The 19,289-nt window shown below is 45.4% G+C and overlaps 2 protein-coding genes across 2 annotated transcripts; one reads left to right on the top strand and one right to left on the bottom strand.

Annotated features, from left to right (window-relative positions):
- Nucleotides 1-2,677: 2,677 nt before the first annotated feature.
- map3k12 (mitogen-activated protein kinase kinase kinase 12) lies at nt 2,678-9,790 on the bottom strand (the record flags this gene model as incomplete). The annotated part of the gene is made up of 13 exons (XM_080496477.1): nt 2,678-2,833; nt 3,345-3,642; nt 3,771-3,838; nt 3,929-4,652; nt 4,793-4,927; nt 5,021-5,137; nt 5,415-5,524; nt 5,770-5,878; nt 6,060-6,218; nt 6,986-7,144; nt 7,244-7,435; nt 7,526-7,709; nt 9,319-9,790. 13 exons carry the CDS (start codon nt 9,788-9,790, stop codon nt 2,678-2,680), a joined length of 2,883 nt encoding a protein of 960 aa, XP_080352603.1.
- Nucleotides 9,791-13,763: 3,973 nt separating this feature from the next.
- On the top strand, nt 13,764-18,490 carry aaas (achalasia, adrenocortical insufficiency, alacrimia). The gene is made up of 17 exons (XM_080496484.1): nt 13,764-13,894; nt 14,033-14,162; nt 14,973-15,100; nt 15,202-15,257; nt 15,351-15,442; nt 15,526-15,572; nt 15,746-15,844; nt 16,176-16,319; nt 16,520-16,640; nt 16,742-16,866; nt 17,018-17,078; nt 17,179-17,269; nt 17,494-17,587; nt 17,701-17,768; nt 17,850-17,931; nt 18,018-18,102; nt 18,224-18,490. The coding sequence occupies exons 2-17, from the start codon at nt 14,052-14,054 to the stop codon at nt 18,377-18,379; spliced, it is 1,560 nt and encodes a 519-aa protein (XP_080352610.1). The 5' UTR covers nt 13,764-13,894; nt 14,033-14,051; the 3' UTR covers nt 18,380-18,490.
- The last annotated feature ends 799 nt before the right edge of the window (nt 18,491-19,289 follow it).

Raw genomic sequence — 19,289 nt, 5'->3', positions numbered from 1 at the left:
GGCACACTCTCACTGCACAGCAGGAAAAATCCTGGTTTGAGTCCGGGTTTGTGGACCTTGCTTTGTAAATTGTACCGGTGTGTGTGCCTGTTGACCTTGGTTTCCTCTCAGTCCAAAAACATTCAATTTGAGCCTAGTTGATAACTCGGAATCCCCCCTAAATGTGTCTGACACCATAATGTGGTATACCAAAATGAAGTAAAAATGAAATAAAGGGGTGGAGGCCACTGCAAATAGTCATTGTATTTCTCCTTAAGCTGTCTGATGTGAACCATAAACTGATAAAAAAAAAAAAAACATGACAACCCACTTTTTAACCAATACATTATTTATTGTTGCTCATAATATTTTGCTTTTTGATATAATTCCTATGTTACAGGTACAATGTGCAATGCTGTATAAAAACAAAACATTTCTATCCAAAACCAAAAGGATACTTACTGTTCTACTAGTAACCACCAAAGAGAAGTGCTCTACTCTCCATCTGGCTACTTCTGCAGTAATCTTAAAGGGTAAAATGAACACATGAGGTTTTTATGGAGCCTACCAGCATCAGGGGCTGCAGGAGTTCATTTTCATTAACAAGAAGGAAAATCCTCAGATCTTCACGGTGCGTTCAGGTGCCGTCGGCAGATTTGGAATATGGTGAAAACGTTTTTTTTGCGAATTTCTTGAAGTAATTAATGATTGAAACGCGTACTCACACCAGAAATGGAGATTTTCAACTGTTACTTCTTTTTAGAATTGTACCGTAGTCGACTGAAGTTCTGCAAAGTACAATCGAGACATGTACAAAACGTGAAGGCATCACAGACTTCAGGTCGCCTCAAATGAGGTTTGAAGATTCTGCTGTGGCTCGGCCGAAACGTTTGAAAATGATTATTAAAAACCTGGATTTTATGGGGAAAGGCGTGCAAATATAGTGGCGTGTGCAGAAAAATAGATTAGCTTACCTCAGAATAGATTGTAGTTTTTCTTTAGGAATAAAGTGCAGTACAATTACCCACAAAGTGGAAACATTAGCTAAACTGCTGTCAGCTGAGTTTATTTTGACGCGATGGAAGCGTTGAATTCTGGGTAATGCAGTTTTTGGTTCATCCCTTTGGAATGCACTGAAAATAACAATCATAGCGTAACACTAATATAATTTCTTGGCTCCATTGCGAGGTCGAAGTTAAATGTGCAAAACTGCACGGTTCAATTTATTTATTTGTTTTAATTTAAAACTCGCATTTTTTTTACTTTGGCTGTGAAGACGATTTTAAAGTATTTCATAGGCAAGTAGACAGAGCTGCCAATTTGTTAAGCACACTAAGCTCAAACTAAGTCATACTCAACATTCCTGCAAAACATCGTGGCTGTAATTCTATGAGAATCACAATTTTTTAATGCAAAGAATTGTTTTTATCCATATCTCAACAAAAAAATTACCAAAAAAGAGAAATGTCAAGAGTAAAATGTAAATGTCAAACTATGAATCGACATTTCAACTTCATTTGCAATATTTATCTTCACTTGAAATTCACGTAAAATTCCAAGTTTTGTTTTCTTTATTATTATTTTGAGGTCTGTTTTGTTTCATTAAGCTCATGGAGTGTGTGGATATAATGGTAATTGAATAACAGCACCACTGTATCATTTTCGTGAATCTTTCTAAAGAGTTTAAATAAATCTATGACTTTCGATAACATGGAATTCTTTTCAGCAGGAATTCAAAGCATTTGGTGTACCTAAAAACAAAAAAAGTGGTCATCTGAGTGTATTTACATTGAGAAAGGTCATTTGTTTGAGGTCTCCCCTTCCGTCACCACTGTGATAAACTCAACAAAAACCTCAAGTGTGTCTTTTGTGTATTCAAAACTCAGTAGCTGGAGAATTAAAAAAAATAATATATCATCTACTGAGAACCCTAAATATGCATCATGATCAATGTCGTGGTGAGATTTTCATTCCATTTGGACTTTTTTGAGTGCTGACATTTATTAACAACAACAAAAAAAAAGTTAAACTAAATAAAATAACTTAAATAATACTTTCAGGATTAAAAAAGTGTAAACTTTCACAAAATATAAAACGGACACATTCGAAACCATAAATTATAAACATGTAGTCATGCATTGTTCACAGGGCTGCATACCATTTAAGTCTTACATTTTATCTTACAAATAAAATAAAGTTAGATATTTCTCATGTGGTATGTCATGGATATTTACATTATTATTCATTAGTATTTGATGCATTAGTGTGCGGAGTACCGTGGCAGATGCTCCCAGAGTGAGGGTTAGAGTGTTTAAAGGACTAACATCATAGTGTCTTCTTGTGCGTGCGTCTTGTGGAAGGGTTTTTGCTGAACTGGAGCAGTGGCTAAGGTTACCTCGGTAACTTATTTGCCTTAAAAACAAAACCCCTACTAAACTTAACTGACATTAATCTGATGTGACAAGCTGCCAAAATATCCAATATCAGGTTACGACAAATGTCCTATGCCATCTGATGCTTGTTTGCCAGCCAACAAACTTCTGAGACGCCATAAGTCAACTTGTCATAGTCTGACTGGTGTAGTCGGTGCAAGATCCCTCAGGACAACAGTAATGTACTGCACTGACGGATTGGTGTGACGCCTGTGGTGGTTGTTCGCTGGAGGGCAGCTGGAGGTCTTTGCTTGTGTCCCTGTGAACTATGGAGGTCCGGTTTGGGGCGCCTGCGGAGACCCCTGGTAGAGCTGAGACGGCGGTGCCCACGCTCCGGCACTGGGGGGGCGGCTGGGCTCGCCGCTGCCTGACTGATCCAGCTCGGCGCTGTCGCAGTCAGAATCGTCGCACAAGGCCCGACTCTGGTGAGAGTGTGAAGGAGAGAGAGGCTTTAAAAAAAAAAAATAAAAAAAAAAAAAATTCTGTTGAATTCATAGAAGCTGAGACTTAATCAAGGACATATTCTGGCAACTCCAAAACATTTGTGAGAGATTGAAGAACTTTTAAAAAGAAGAGCTCCTTCGGTCTGTAACAGATGAAATGATGTCCGAGTGACATACCATTCCATTCACATAAATTAATGCAAAAATCTTCAAAGTAGAGGGGCTTCCAACACTTCAATTTATTTTTCTAGATGATAACAAGCAGAAATTTGATGAGGAAAGTAATGAATATATATGTTCTTATTAGTGGACAGTGATCACATGCATATTTAATGCATGTGATCTATGTTATCTGTTGAATCCTTGTCACATAAGTGTAAAGTAAAATGAAACCCCAGCTTCTGAATAAATGGACGTTGCACCAGTGGGTACGTCGGTTTAAAAAGATGACGCAGACTGACACATACGATCCTCTGCAGAGCTTCTTTACCTCGTTAGAATTCTGCCCGCCATCCAGCTGAGCTTTGCTCTGCCCCAGAGCTCCTTCCCTCTCCGACAGCCCGTCGGACGCCTGTGCCGGATCGGTGTTATCCGCCGGGATCTCCGACCCCTGTGAGAGGAGGTCGTCGCTGCGGTCGTCCAGCCTGTCGTCGGTGTTGGTGCTGACCACGTCGGGGGTGCCGCTGTGGGAGTGGTCGGTCGTGTGGCCCTCCTCGCCGTCTGACACCGAGAGGTTCTCCGAGCTGAAGGTCGACACCGACTGGCACTTGGTAATGCTGGTCGGACGTCTTGAGTGTCGAAGAACGTCGCAAATTAGAAATTATCCTCGAGTTCTCCGAATAAATCAGCAACTTGTCAGCGCAGGGAAAATGACTGGAGGAAATTTTCCATCGACACAGGATGGCTTTTTACTCACCGTCTCCGTGGTAACTCAACCTCACTGTCAACTTCACCCTCCTCCTCTTCTGATGACACTCCACGCCTCTGTAGGCAGCAAGAGGAAAAACACCAGTGAGAATGATCAATGCAGCACCAGAGGGACGGCGGGGGGGGGGGCAGACTCTGGGCTCGTACCTGCTTGCGTGTGATAGCTGCCCTGTAGAGGATGGCCGACGGCGTGAGGTGCTGACTCCCGATTCCTCCCGACGCCCCCCTGGGCAACCTGACTGCACCGGCTCCCTCGTCTTTGTCCTCCCCGTCGTGAGGGAGGCGTGGAGACCCCAGAGACCCCCGTCCCGCCGCTGCACCCCTCCCACACGGTGAGTCCGGGCTGCTGGAGAACGGGAAGGACGCAGCGTCCTCGCTGGGAGTGTCGCTGCGCGGAGGCGTTTCTGTGAGATCATCCAGACCGCCCACTCCACCCTCCGAGCCCCCTAAACCGGCAGAGGCACTGAGGCTGCCTCCTCTCTCCAGCCCTCCCACCGAAGGCTCCCCTTTGCCCTGACCCTCTGCCTCCAGGGTGGTGCAGATGAGGTCCGGGCTGGAGGAGGAGAGTTGCCTCTGCTGCTGCTCGTGGCTGAGGCCCCGCAGGGCTGCAGACGGCTCCAGGAGCTGCTTGGAGGTGTTGGTTGTAGAACTGTTAGCCTGGGCAGTTGTGTCTCTGTTAGGGGACGACTGATTGGCTTTCAGTCCGGCCAAGTCCCCGCTGCTCCCCTTCCCAGGCTTACGATGGCGGGTTTTGACCCTCCGAGACCGGCTGGGAGAGGTGGAGTTTCTGTTGGGGCAGGCCGGGATAGTGACTTGCATCACTGAGGAATCCATTTTGGGAATGATTACCTCAGATTTCAGGATGTCCGGCCTAAAAGAGTGGGGGGGGGGGGGGGGGGGGGGGGGGGGGGAGATCAGTCAACAGCTCGAATGCACACGCCTGACTAATATTCATTCATGCATCCCAATAACCATCTTTTATCAAATATGCACTGAAATGAGTTCCCACACCTCTTTCCCGAGGGCAGTTTCTGTGGGACGTTTCTCTTTTTGATGAGTTTGTCCATGGAGTTGGAGGAGCTGCTTTGTCTGGAGCTATGGTGTTTGAACAAACCGGGATACTTCTTATCTAGAGACTGCTCTCTCCTGGGGAGACACACCAAATGACACCAACGTGTGAATGCACTGAGTGTGAATAATTTCCAAACCCTGTGATTACTGATTTTTTTTTTTTCGTACCTTTGCAGCTCCTTCTCTTTGAGCTCCAGCTGCAACATGACGGCACTGAGCTCCATGTAAAGGTTGTTTGCCCGCTCAAGTTTCCTCTCGTAGTGCTCACGGATGTCCAAAGCATGCCTGAAAATAAAAGAAGGAAGCTGCTGATGTCATTGTGCATCCGCATGAAGGAGTCTAAATCCTCTAGAAAAGATGTGCACTCAAGGTGCTTATGTCACCCCTGGAGGCAGCTGAGTAAGATTAAGAAATGAGGCAGAGGAAAAGAGGCATCATACATGTATGACAAGACCACGGCGATTGTGCTTTAGTTACTGTTCATCGAGTGGAATGATACAAGTTAATGTGACTAAACCCTTAAAAAAATGAAATAAAAAAAAACCAACAAAAAAACCCCAACCTGAGCTCCTCTCTGCGGCGGTTGATCAACTCTTCATCGAGTCGGTGGATACAAGTGCCCTCAGATTTAATCTTCTCAAAGTGCTGTTTCACCTCTTCTCGCCATTCAGCCTGGTGAGAGGACATTTCTGTTAAACCAGCTCTGTCTCGCCAAAGCAGCCTGTTTTCGTGTGACTCTTGATGACTGATTGCTTTGTGAGCATGTGTGGGTGTAAAACGGATTTGTGTTTGATTTGATTTTATACATCTATTGACATAAGCAGATATGTTTGAATTCGGAGCAAAACCTGTACAGCATCACGTCACTCTTTAACTAATGTGTACCCAATAAAACGGACAAATCAAGCAAAACGCACCTGAGATTTGAAGTACGTTTCTTGTGGAGTGGAGAGTACGTCAGCTGATGCGATGTCCAGGTGCAAAAGGATCTGGCGGAAGGAAGGCCTGTTCCTGGGTTTACAATTCCTGCAAAATGGCAAACACGACTGTGTACTTTTGCACTGTAAAATCAATAAGTCCTTTAACCGCCGCCTCGCACCTCCCCGTGCAGTTACTTTCAACTCTTGCTCGCCTGTCCACTCTTCCCCGCTGAGCTCATTATTTTTCTTTCCTCATTCTTACTGTCTGAATTCTGGGCGCCGCTCACCAGCACTGTCTGAGGAGGATCTTGAAGCCGTCTGGGCAGCTTTCGGGCACGGGCAGCTGAAGGCTGTTATTTCCCACGCCCCAGATGATGGCAGATGAGTCCACGTCTTTATAAGGGATCTCTCCGGTAAGCATCTCCCATAGCACCACGCCAAAGGACCTTCAAGAGAAGCATTGATTTAGATTGTGTGTGATCTTTACAGCGCGAGATATGGGGAGAAGCAAATTAGTGTGTGTTTGTTTTTTTTACATCCATTACATGTCTTGTCTACATCAAAACAAATATCACTCTAACTGTACAGGACAACACACAAGATATGCATTGTGGGTATTTCATGCTTGACGTGGATATTTATGGCTATAATATCACTTCAGCCCATTGAGTAGAGCAGGTAAAGTCAATGGACAATAGGGTGAAAGGTTAAAATCCCATCTGACAAGCCTTCAGTGACTGGTGTTTTTTTGTTTTTTTTGGAAAGAAATCTCCTAATTGGGACGATCCACTCAAATAAAGAACTTAAATCACTACTTCTGTTTTTGCCAGACTTTACATGTAGTCTTTAGCCACCTTAGTGTTACTGACTTCAATCGTGTGAGAATTAGTGAGAGTGTTAATTTAAACAGGAAGGTGAAGTCTGAAACGCTGACTGGCAGGCATTCACCTGTAAAATTTTAAATGTATCTATCCCTCATTTGATTGCATTGTAGTTAATGAATCAATACCAGTCCGTATCTATATCTGTACTTGTACTCAAATAAAGCACTCGCAATCTTTTACTCCCTTTCTATAACACACATAATCACAATAGCAATAAGTGCTCTCTTCTTCAGTGCAGAATATCAAAAACAAGCTGACTTCAGTGAGTCATAAAATACAAACGTCCACTGGTCAAACCAAAGGCAAAATGACATTTTTGTCTCACATACCATATGTCCACTTTTTCTGACACCGGCTCGTTCCGAATCACTTCCGGGGCCATCCAGGCCACCGTCCCAGCGAACGACATCTTGGTGCTCTTGTCACTGAGTTCTTTGGACGTGCCAAAGTCGGAGATCTTCACCAGGTCGTCGTGTGTGATCAGCATACTGGAAAGATGAGATCACGCACAGGTAAGACGGAACAAGTCATTCATGAATTGCCAACTCTCGCTTATAAATGTTTGAAGGCACTGTGCCGAGTCATACTTGGGCGATTTGAGGTCTCGGTGAATGATTTTGTGGAGGTGCAGGTAGTTCATGCCACCGGCGATGCCCATGGACCAGTCCACCAGGAGTGAAGGTGTGATTTTCCTGCCTGCCCTCAGCACCTCGTACAGCTGGCCTTGGGCACAATACTCCATCAGGATACAGTAACAAGGAGCCTGCGTGCACACGCCCCTGGCAGGAAGAAAAGGACAACACAAACAGACTTAAACGACCGAATTCCCGATCTTTGAGCCAGTAGGACACCATCAGTAGTTTCCTCACTTGAATGTGATGATGTTGGGATGCTTGAGTTTGCGGAGGTGTTTGATCTCGGTCTCTTTGATGTCCCGCACTTTCTTCACAGCCACGTCCTCCCCGTGGAACTTGCCGAGGAAGACGGCGCCCTGAGCCCCGCTGCCCACCCACTGCAGGTCCGAGATTTCCTCAAAGGGAACTTCCCAGGACTCTATACTCGGACCAACAAGTCAAGAAAACAAATCTTCATAAGTAAAATCAAACCACAGTGAGGGAATAACACTGAATAACACAAGCAGCACTGGAGTACATTTCTTTTCTGGAGCACTCTTGCTATCGTTCTGATGCCTCCTGATGTCAATGTACACTCTTGGACAGGGAAGGGTTCAGAGATCTGTAAAACTTACACTCGGCCCTTGCTACTGATTAGAATGGACTGCCCGGACAATAATACGTCATATAAAGTGTCTGCCATGTTCAAACAAAAGCTAGACTGACAACTCATCCAGTTGATGTTGCATTTTTATCCAGAGATAAGAGGAAGATTGAAGGGGAAAAGACTTGAATCCACTCCCCGCCAGATCTGTCTGTCATCCGTCACAGGGACATTACTTAAATGACTGCGAAAGCGTGGTCGCTAAAGACGGACGAGGCCGGCGGAATAAAAGAGACAAGCAGATCAATTCTTCATGAGGTCGACTGAAGTGTCGGGATCTCTAGAGAGCTGCAGTAGGACGACGACACGCACCACGCCTCCCACTGACCAGCTGAGAAACCTCAAGACGAGACGGCGGCTGCCAAAAAGTGGGGCTGACAGACCCGCGAAGAAAATCACGCACAATAAACAGTAATGGATGCCAGTCCAAAAAAAAGTTGGCAATAGTTAAAAAAAAATGGCAACATATTTGCTATGATTAATGTTTACTTGCCTGATTTTGTTAGGCAGAATGTTAGTTCACCAAATGTATTGTATGCTGGAGTTACCCTTCTTGTTAGTACTTCACATTATAGAACATGAAAATGCTAAAAAAAAAAAAAACTAACAAACAAAAATTATGTATTATTTCTGGCTGTGGTTACATTTCAAGAGAAATAACTGTTAGAAGACTTACACAAGTTATCAGAATTATCACATATAACACAGAAAATCTGTTAAAAGTGAACACATTTATGGGAGACTTCCCGCTACAATCACTTCTTCAACCCCTCTAATCTGAATTTTTATACTTGCAGTTGAAGTGAATGCACTTCCCTCCTTAGACCGTCCTCAAATGAAGCCCACATTCTCATTTCGATTTCATAACAGCTTAAACTTTTATACATGGTCGTAACAGTGGGCAATAATAATTTAACACCACTTATGAATGAACTGTGGGAGAGTTGTTCTATATATCGGTCATGCCCTTTCAGAGAAATTTGTGCAAAATATGATAGTTCTGTTAATTAAAGCGTCTTACTGGCTTTCTCTTGTAAACGTCTGAAGGATAAATCTTCCCGCCAAGATGCAAGCGTAAAGAAACCTGGACTGTCCATGACAGCTTCCACATCGATCATATAACAATTGAAGATCGTCTTTTTTTCTTTTTTCCAAACGAAAGTTGAATATCTTGCCCAAGGCCAACAATAACACTTAAAGAGTCGGCAGAAACACAAAGAAACAACAGTGGCTGGTGGGTTTAAACAGGCTGAATAGAAATGTAATTACCGGACTTTAAAGCACAAGCCACCTCTATGGTATTATTATGGATTTCCATGTTTCGCCTGGCAGACAGAGAAGCAGACAGCAGAGAGGTGGAACATTCTCTCTTATCTCCACATACCTTCATGACTATGCTTGTGTTCAGTGGAGTAGGCCTTTCCAATCATGGTCCAGACTGGCTTCAGACAGCCAAACAGTCCCTCCAAAAAACCCCCGCTTCCCGATTGTAGCCGAATGTTCTCCGACTGGCTCCGGACGGCGCCAGCCTCCGGACTGAGGCCCGCCTCGGCCCCGCCGCCGCTGCCGCCACACTGGCAGGCCTCATGTTCATGCAGTTTCAGCACACTGTTGTCAAAGTGGGCCGAGGGTCCATCACTGGGGGTGGGGCTGCTGCCGCCGGGCGCCCCCGGTCCGCCAGTGTCAATAGAGAGTACGTTACGGAGGACACACTGTGTGGGGGTCAGGTCCGTTTCGGGGGTGCAGGCAGGGGTGTCTCCATCGAGTCTTCGATAGGGGGGCTCTGAGATGGGGGTGCTGAAGCCTGACAGGGAGGGGGAAGGGGCGCGGGGCTCATGGATACAGGTCCCACTCATCGGGGGTTACCCCAACACCGCAGGTTAGGGTGGATGGAGGATGGAGAGATGAGAAGAGAGTCTGAAGGAGAGGAGAGAGCATAACAAACGCATTAGATGTAGAATCACAGACAGATCAGTGTAGCTACTGATTTTCGGAGGAACGTGTAGGTTGATTTCAGCGCTGTATGTTAAAATGTCAAGCTTCCTGGAAAAATACACAAAACATAAAGGGCAGAAATAGAAAACAAGGAAAGAAAAGCAAAGCTCAACACAAGCAGTGTGATCCGAAGTGATGTGAAACCACAATATTTAATTGATCAGTGCATTAAGCTGTAAATGCTGCCATTGTGACCAGAGTTTTGCTTCTTCAGCTACACTCCAGAGACTTACTTTAACTCAAAAATGGTGTGGAAGTGCTGTAACTTTTGCATTTGTGTTTGATTTTCAGGATTTCTGGATCTACGAGAAAGTAAACATCTTCAGATGTGAAAGACTGAAAAGTTTCAAGCACAACTTCACCAGCTGAGCAGTTTCAAAATGTTAAACCTTCCAATGTTTTACCCCCCCACACACACTTTAGTTCTATTCATGCGAATAAAAACACCTGAAACTGTGGAGATGTTCCCTGGGCTGGGCATTTAGGTTGAAACTGATGGAGCGTATGATGAGAATAAAGCTCAAGGAGTCTATTTATGGAAACAAATCGGTACATCTGACATCCGTAGTGTACAGCTTTCCTTATTGGCCCTGATGGAGGCCACAGGCCAAAGCGCACTGTATTGTGTTGGTCATTTAATAAAGGGGAGCTGTTCAGTGCTGACGCAACATCACTTCTCATCTCTTACAGTTTGCATCCACTGTTTCTCGAAGCAAACATAGAAACACAAAAAAAAACCCAGAGTATTTGCTGAACCGATGAGCGGATTATAAGGAGATGATAAGGGACTTAGGGCTGCATAGTGGTGCAATGGTTAGCACTCTGGCTTCACAGGGAGACAGTCACGGACTAGGGTTTGCATGTTCTCCCTGCATGTACATGAGTGTAATGAGCTAACTGGTGACTCCAAATTGTCCATAGGTGTAACAGTGAAGGTGACTCTCTCAGTGATGGACCTGCTGTCGCCGATTCACTGCTTTTCATGAGGAGCATGCGGGTTTGATATCAGCACTGGACAGCTCCACAAAGCTGTTTCCATTCAAGCTCCTCTAAAAACAAACAAACAAACAAACAAAAAAATCCCCACCAAAACTGTGCTGTCGTGCTGTGAGTTTGGCACCGAGCCAGTCCCCCTGGTTTAAGCACTCGGTCGCCCCATTTTCACCAGCAGATTCTGCCTGAGCCGTGCAGCAGAGCCTCATCTCGGTGTGCGTGCGTGTGTGTGAATGGGAGAACCAGGCGGCCCAGTGGAACCGCATCACCCAGAGTGGAGATGGGCTTTATGAATGAATCGACCGGAGGAGGTTGTACCGAGCGCAGCCCCCCCACTTGTCACCTGCTCTTTAAGTGTCGCTCTGAGCGCCATCAGTGTGTCTGTGTGATGGGATCAGGGCAGGAGCGTCGTGTGTGATGAGGAATGTAACCAATTGCATAACCGCGTCAGAGTGGACGTGTGCACGTACGTCAGTGTGTGTGTGTGTGTGTGTGTGTGTGTGTGTGTGTGTGTGTGTGTGTGTGTGTGTGTGTGTGTGTGTGTGTGTGTGTGTGTGTGTGTGTGTGTGTGTGTGTGTGTGTGTGTGTGTGTGTGTGTGTGTGTGTGTGAGAGAGAGAGAGAGAGACAGAAAAGCACATGTACCTAATTCACATATCCTCAACCAGCAGACCCCGTGTCTTGTACTGCACCACTGCACGAGAGGAGGGAAATGAGCGCGTGAACAAGCGGGCAATAAACAACCACCGGGCCCGTGCGAAGAGCGCAAACACACACACACACACACACACACACACACACACACACACACACACACACACACACACACACACACACACACACACACACAGGGGAAGATCAATCTTTAAATAACCGAGGATGTGATGATGACACTCAGCAGCATCACAGCCGACGTGCATGAGTCGCGAGCCCGATGCTTACTATGCCCCATGCCAAGTCAAAAACTGCCGCAGCGTCTGCACGTCTCACTCAACGCACAACATTTCGTAACGAGAGCTTTTCCTTTCTGCACAGATATAATTCTGCTCGCGTCCGTCGACGGTGATCCGCGTCCTGGCGGCATCACTTCAGCTGCTGCAGTGTGTGTGTGTGTGTGTGTGTGTGTGTGTGTGTGTGTGTGTGTGTGTGTGTGTGTGTGTGTGTGTGTGTGTGTGTGTGTGCGTGCGTGTGTGTGTGTGTGAACGCAGCCGGAGCGGCTCCGTCCGACCCAAACGTCCTGCGATGCCCGGTTCCTCATTCAACCCCCATTTAGCCGGATAGTATGACATTCCCATACCTTTCTGCCTGCCTGATGTCGCGTTGTCAAGTGGAAGGGGTGGGCTCGGCTCTCTTATTTTGTCGGCGATGGTGAGCGAGCGGTTGTTTTTCCTCGGCCCGACGCGTCTCTCGTGCCTCCGGCGTCTAGATCCACGAGCTCCACGCGGACTGGGACGGATCCCAGCGGGTAGATCGTCTTATCAATAACCGGGGATCCATGCAACGTGAGGCGCGCTGGGTTCTTTTTTTTTTTTTTTTTTTTCTTTTTTTTTTTTAGGGGGGAGGGAGCTGTCTCCTTCCCAGTGCTGAATTGACGTCACGGAAATGCGCGTTGAGCCGCGAGGGGGCGCCACGCGCCATCTCCAGCAGCACCTCCTCCTCCTCCTCCTCCTCCTCCTCCTCCTCCTCCCCCTCCTGCAAACACAGACATACTCAGCTCTCCCACCAGCCATCATTTCCATTCGCGAAATGTGTCATTACAGCGCGTGTCAGTCACTGATCTCCATCAATCGCGCTCCTTCTGCTCGTGTGTCCTAAAGCAAGGCACAGCCGCTCAAGTGATGCTGCAGCAATCAACGAGCCTCGTTCTCCCTGATGCAAAAAACCCCAAACAACTAAAACTAAACAATAATATTAAATTGAATGCCACTCATGCACACTGGTCTGCCGTCTTCCCTTTTTAATAGGTTATTCATTTAAGACAGCATAAGGTGGATTTGTTGGGATCCTGCCTCATTCAAGCAATCGTATATGTGAAATTAAGAAAATAATTTTAAAGTGAAACGCATCATCGAGGTTGGAAACAAGACCCAAAGCTAATCAAACTTAAATTCATTTAGCATGCCACTGGATCATGATAGTGAAACAGTTTTGTGCCATTTGCAAAGAAAATTGTTGACTCGCCCTTTACAAATCAAATCGGTGTAAAGATTTATCACAAAATTGGCTGGTTTAATTAATTTATTTTCAGATATTATTTCACTATTTTAGTTGAATTGCAATCTCTATGACTTCATTGTGCAACCATGCAAGATAAATGTTCTTTCTGCTTATAATGCAAGAGATTGTATTCAAACAGTTGATAATCTATCCGTGATGTGCTATTATACTCAGGCTTTCTTGAGTCCAACTAAACTCAAACCTTCAGTATCTTTTACTTCAGAGAAGGTGCAGTGTCCCGCTGTATCCACAAGAGGACGGCTCTATTCAGCAGCATCTCCAATAAGTAACTTCCAATAAAAGGTGATATAAAGATTAAAAACAAAGATATTATAAAGCTTTGAAGAGGCGACTGAGTGAAGTTCTAGAACAAATTGTAAGTACAATGAATAAAACAGAATTCTTACAACATTATTATTAATAATAATGAATCTCGCACACAGAGCACTTGTATGATGCTGCTGATAATATTTACCCGTTTTAAAGCCTTTATGCCTTCGTTTGACTTCGTTTTGAGTGTTACACTTTTACCCTGAGCCGCACCAACCAGAAATAAAGTTTGTTGTGGTTGGATTTTATTGAGAGCGAAAGCAAACGCCTCCGTACAGTTAGTCCCTCCGGCTTGCCGTAGCCACACGGCGGGACTGACTTGAAGCGGGGATTGAATGTGTCACTACATCGTAGCATGAGTTTCTCTTCTTGATTTAGCAAACGCAGACAATCGTTACCTACCACACGTCGAAGGACACGTTACCAGGTAACGTCCACGTTACACTGAACGCGGCCGCCGAAGCCGCGACGGTAGTTTGGCTCCAGTGACCCGGATGATGAAGGCTAGGTGGCTAACTTGAACTGTGTCGCTGCGAGTTGTAAACATGCCGTGTCGTGTCTCCAGGGGCCTCGGCGGGTTGAAGATGTGCTCTCTGGCTCTGTTCCCACCTCCGCTGCCCTCTGGACAGACCACATTGTGCGAGTCCAACAACCAGCTGCTGTCCGGTACCGGGACGGAGGACCGACTCCAGCAGGTCTGGTCCACAGCTGCTCGGGTCAAGGGTCAGCGCGGTGCTGCTGTGTAGGATCCAAACTGTGGAGTCAGAGGGATTCACGATATCTTTCATTAGACCCTCGATCAAACCAGATAATCGTTGAAAAAAAATGGAGGCAATGTAATATCAATCAAGACTACTATATTACGGACAGGCCGGTTCACGTCAGCCTGAATCCTCTTAGAAATGGTCGTATAATAGCTCATACTCCATACTGAATATTAACAGTTGCATACTTTGCTTGAGAAACTTTCTTTATTTGTCCATCGGCCCACATGATAAAACGAGGATCAATATGATATGATTTCCACTGATGGAGACTTAATTTTGCATACAAGTTTGTAAAAAAAAAAAAAAAAAAAAAAAAAATATATATATATACTGGCAGAAAAATCTAATTTTCCATCCTTACGTCCAGATCAAAGGCTTTCCTTCTAAAATTAGATTTTTGTCTCACTTGCTGTACCAAATATTTCCACTTTTAACAGCTCACACTTTTCACAAGTGAACCATTTTACTTCATGTCTCCTTTAAGAATTTTCTGAAGAAAAGACTGGATTACATTTAATGCCTGCCAACGTTTAATAAAAAAAGAGAGAGAGAGAGAAATGTCCAAATATAACAGTATTTAATCTCTCTGAAAATGAATTTCTGTGTCTATATGAGTCAGTCATGCCGTTTCCGATGGCTTTTGGTGTGCCTCTGAAGTCTTTAGACTATGAAACTGAAGATAATCTCAACGACACTGGGGGCTGAAGGGCCGTTGCACTGAATGTGGCCTCCCTGCAGGACTCCAGTCATCCCAGCCTACACTTCCCTCGGGAATGTCTGAAGATTCACTGCCGCACAGAGAGCAGCAGCAAGGCGGCGTTCCTGGATCACTCTGAAACCCTCTGGATGAGGAGTGCTGCAGCGTGGTGGGTAACATAACACAGCCCAAATGACCGCGGTTGGAACGTCGACGTGGATCAATCGAAGGAAAACCAAACAGATAAACTGGCTTTTCTTGTCTTTTGAGGCGGGACGGCGGCTTCACGGGGCTGCTCGATGAAATCACCACCTCGCACACAGAGGGTACGTGTCGTGAAAGTCTTGCGCTTCACCTTCTCTGGTAAAATCCCGATGACATTCATCCAGTCAACTTTTAAAAACCCGTCACTCTCGCAGTGCCTAAATGGATGTCGATGAGCTCCAGTTGCATCCTGGCTCTGCTCCGGTGGGTCTCTTCATTTCACGGCTCTCTGTTTCCTCATCTCACCGTAAGTGTCGTTCACCATTGCTGGTTTTCTTCTTCTGTGTTCATGTGTGGAGTACTTATGCGCGTGTCCACGTGTTTCAACAGTTGAGCAGCGAGGACATGATCGCAGAGTTCTCACAGGTGCTCAACTGGTATGTGGCATTCTGGGTAATGTGAAGTGTTTCGCTTTGTTAAAATGTCAGTAATCGACAATATGTTCTAATTGGCAGAGTGTTGTTCAATAAATACAGGAATTTAATTTCGTCACTCTTTGTTGATCTTTTGCGAGAATTTTTCATGCTTCGGTTCTTCTTTGTGTTTCAAGGCCTGACTGTGTGGTGCGAGCTTTCGCCTGGCATCCTCACACTGATAAATTTGCTGTGGCCTTGCTGGACGACTCCATCAAGATCTACAATCCTAAGAGGTACTGTAACTTAACTTAAGCCTGGAGAAAAATCTGGAGGTAAACTTTGAGCATTTTATTAGTCCAAATATTAGACAACATCCATTTTTACATAGTTTGTATTTAGAAAAATTGTTTTAGAGTCCTAACATTGAGATAATAAAACTGAAACTACCTTTTTTTTTCTCTCACTATTTCTTTTTTACCGAACTTCTTCAAAATGCTGCATTTTAAAGCCAAGAAACGGCACTTATATCTCTGCTTTTGATGAACACAAGCTACAATCCCATTATCTTTTTCTTCGTCCCTAAATAACTCCTGCAATACTACCTTGTCTCCCGTCCTCTCGCAGCGCCACGACTCCCACGCTGAAGCACCGTCTGCAGCGGAGCGTGGCGGCGGCGCAGTGGAAGCCGCTCTGCGCGTCGGCTCTGGCCGTGGCGTGTCAGAACTGTGTGCTGGTCTGGAACGTGGACCCCTGCTCGCTGTCAAACCGGTACGAAGACTCCAGACTGTCTGCTGGCCTTTAAACATATGAGAGTCTACCAGCACTCTTAACCCATTTTCATTGACAATAAAATAATTTGAATTTTTTTTTTAGTTGTGTCATTAAATCAGCTCATTTTCATTGATTTGCAGCTCCGCTTGATTTTTTTCTTTAAATTATTGTACCTCTTTCTGCTTCAATGTTTCCAGGCCGTCCTCCGGCTGCGCTCAGGTTTTGTCTCATCCCGGTCATTCTCCCGTCACGTCCCTCGCCTGGTCTCCAAGCGGCTCCCTCCTCGTGTCGGCCTCGCCGGTGGACACGGCGATGATGGTTCGACCCGGCCGCTTCACCCTCAAACATAAATTACAGCTCAAAACGCAGACGGGATGCGGCTGCTGTTGCACCTTTGACGTTGTGCTCGCGCCTTTCAGGTTTGGGACGTCGCTGCCGAAAGTTGCGTGCCACTTCAGCGCGTGGGAGGCGGCGGCGTCACCTTCCTGTCCTGGTCTCCGGACGGCAGCCACGTGCTGGCCTCGACTCCATCTGCCCTGTTCAGGTTGTGAGACGAAGCTGCAGACGTCAGAAGCATCACACCTTTTTGACTTTTTAAATGTTGCTGGAGGAGAATTTAGGATGAGAATTGTAGACTTTGTGGTATTAGAGCGTCTCTCTCTAGCCTACGAACACCTCAAAATCTTTCTTCTCAGGGTTTGGGAGACCAGGACGTGGACCTGCGAACGCTGGCCGTGTGTGAAAGGACGCTGCCAGGTGAGAACTGGTCGCCATGCTCCAGTTATCGGCCGGCTGTGACGCCAGACACGATATAAATGCATAGTCAACTACTTAGATATGACTTTGTTTTGTTAAGTCTGGCTGCTGGAGTCCAGATGGGAGTCGGCTCCTCTTCACTGTGCAGGGAGAGACGGTCATCTACGCTCTGACCTTCACCGACACACCAGGTTAATGGCCCAGTTTTTGTACCGAATAACCCCAAACCCCCAACGGAGATAATTCATTAGTCCGCTTGGATTGTTTTCTTCCAACGGTGGATTAAGAGTAATTACAGCAATTAAAAAGTTCTGATGACTTTTAATGCTTAGCAGATCATTTGATGCATCAAAAGGTTTTTTTTTTTTTTTTTTTTTTTAAACCCTCTGGGTATGATGCTGTTTTCATGCTGCAGGTTTGCCCACAAGCACATCGAGAGGGCTGCAGGCTGCCGCCGTGGTGGCCGACCTGGCGGAGACGACCTTTAACACGCCAGACGGGGACATCATGTGAGAGCCATACAGTCGTCAAAAAAACCTACAGATACCCAGGAAAGCAGAAATGAAGTTTCGTGTTCCATGGGTGCAACAACTGATTTGTTCGCACTATAATCTGTCCACAGTGTTGGGGGAGAGATCCAGTCTTTAGCGTGGGATCCGAGAGGAGAACGTCTCGCCGTCCTTTTGAAAGGTTTCCCTCTTCTTTGGTTCGGACTCCCGAAGGGCGTCGGATATTTGACGTAACTCATTTCGGTCTCATCTGTGCTCTCAGGGGATCCGAACGCCACTCGCCGGCCTGCAATCATCGCCGTGTTCAGGACGAGGACCGCCCCCATCTTTGAGCTGTTGCCGTGGTTTGTACTTTTGAAGTTTTAATGTTTTAATAGAACTCATAGTTTTGACAGTTTATATCACCATGGGCTTCTCGCTTCTGTTTTAGTGGATTTGTTCAGGAAGAGCCGGGAGTGGAGCCCAGGCTGATGCAGTTCCACCCAAACTTCAAACACGGAGCTCTGCTCACTGTGGTCAGTCGTGCCTTAAACAAAAAGAAAACACAAAATTTAATCACAATGAGATGAGTAGATTGTTGATCTGAATCAACAGCACCAAAGTGATTTTTTCTTTTTTCTTTTTCTCTTTTTCCAGTGTTGGTCAAATGGAAAAATTACCCACGTGCCTTTCTATTTCCTGAGTTCCAGCGTGCCGCGTGTCGGCCCCATCGGCAGTCCATCGCCGCCTCACCTGTGGGAAAAACACGCCGACTTTGCTAATCAGTCGCTCTATACCGAGCTCCTCTCTTGACCGACCTCCAGCCCCCATCACGCACCCGTGACCTGTCATTGATTGTTTTTGATAGTAGTACTTTTAATTTGCTGTTCAGGCAGCCGTTTGCCCAACTACTTGTTGAACATTGTTGCAGTTAATAATAAAAGTCTCTGAAAAACTAAATTTGACTCAAACCAGTAAGTCCTGAATTGTAACTACTATTTAAAAATGTCACAAGAAACAAATGATATATTTTTAAGAGTGTACATGGACTCATTTATAAAGAAGCCATGCAGTTGGAACACTTTCAGAAGATAGGGTTGTACTGTACAGCTGAGTATTAAGATGAAGGAAACATGTTGCTTTAAATCTTTGTTCAGCTTTATTGAAGCCTTGGCTTGAATATCTATCTACTATTTTACTGGAAGTATAGAGAATCTAGGCTGTGCCATTTCCTACAATATTCTATCTACTTCTACAGGGGCAAAGAAACTAAATCAAGAGTATTGTATTTGACACAAGGACTAAAACTCCATGACCAGTCGAAACAGAAAAACATACAAGAATTGATGAAGAGCAGGAACAGTAGCCACGATAGCTAAGATACCTTCATATTGCGCAGAGATAAGCAGAACTGATGTCTCCACACTGGTTTATCACGACGCTCTTGTCGGGAAACTAATTTCCATATTTGTTGTTCGATGATGCTTTCCTCAAGATTTACATAAGATGTTACTTTTATAACGTCTGCTGTTGCACCCTCCCACCTTTCCAACCCATCAGCGAAACGCCTTTCTGTGCAGAGTTTGCATCTTTTTCCTGAGCGTGCAGGTTTATTCTGCACGCTCCAAAAATATGTTTATGGTTAATTGGTGGCTCTAAATCGCTTGCTAAATGATTGTTCTATGATGGACTGACACCATGTCCAGTTTGTAGCCTGCCTGTT

The sequence above is a fragment of the Blennius ocellaris genome, assembly GCF_963422515.1.
Source record: "Blennius ocellaris genome assembly, chromosome: 5".
NCBI classification, from domain to species: domain Eukaryota; kingdom Metazoa; phylum Chordata; class Actinopteri; order Blenniiformes; family Blenniidae; genus Blennius; species Blennius ocellaris.
This window is presented reverse-complemented; position numbering and strand designations above follow the sequence as displayed.

Bases quoted from the DNA above. Each gene is read 5' to 3' on its own strand.
- aaas (XM_080496484.1), top strand. From the start codon at position 14,052: ATGTGCTCTCTGGCTCTGTTCCCACCTCCGCTGCCCTCTGGACAGACC. The intron at 17,932-18,017 runs GTTTGTACTTTT...CTTCTGTTTTAG, and splicing joins ATCTTTGAGCTGTTGCCGTG to TGGATTTGTTCAGGAAGAGC. The intron at 18,103-18,223 runs GTCAGTCGTGCC...CTCTTTTTCCAG, and splicing joins ACGGAGCTCTGCTCACTGTG to TGTTGGTCAAATGGAAAAAT.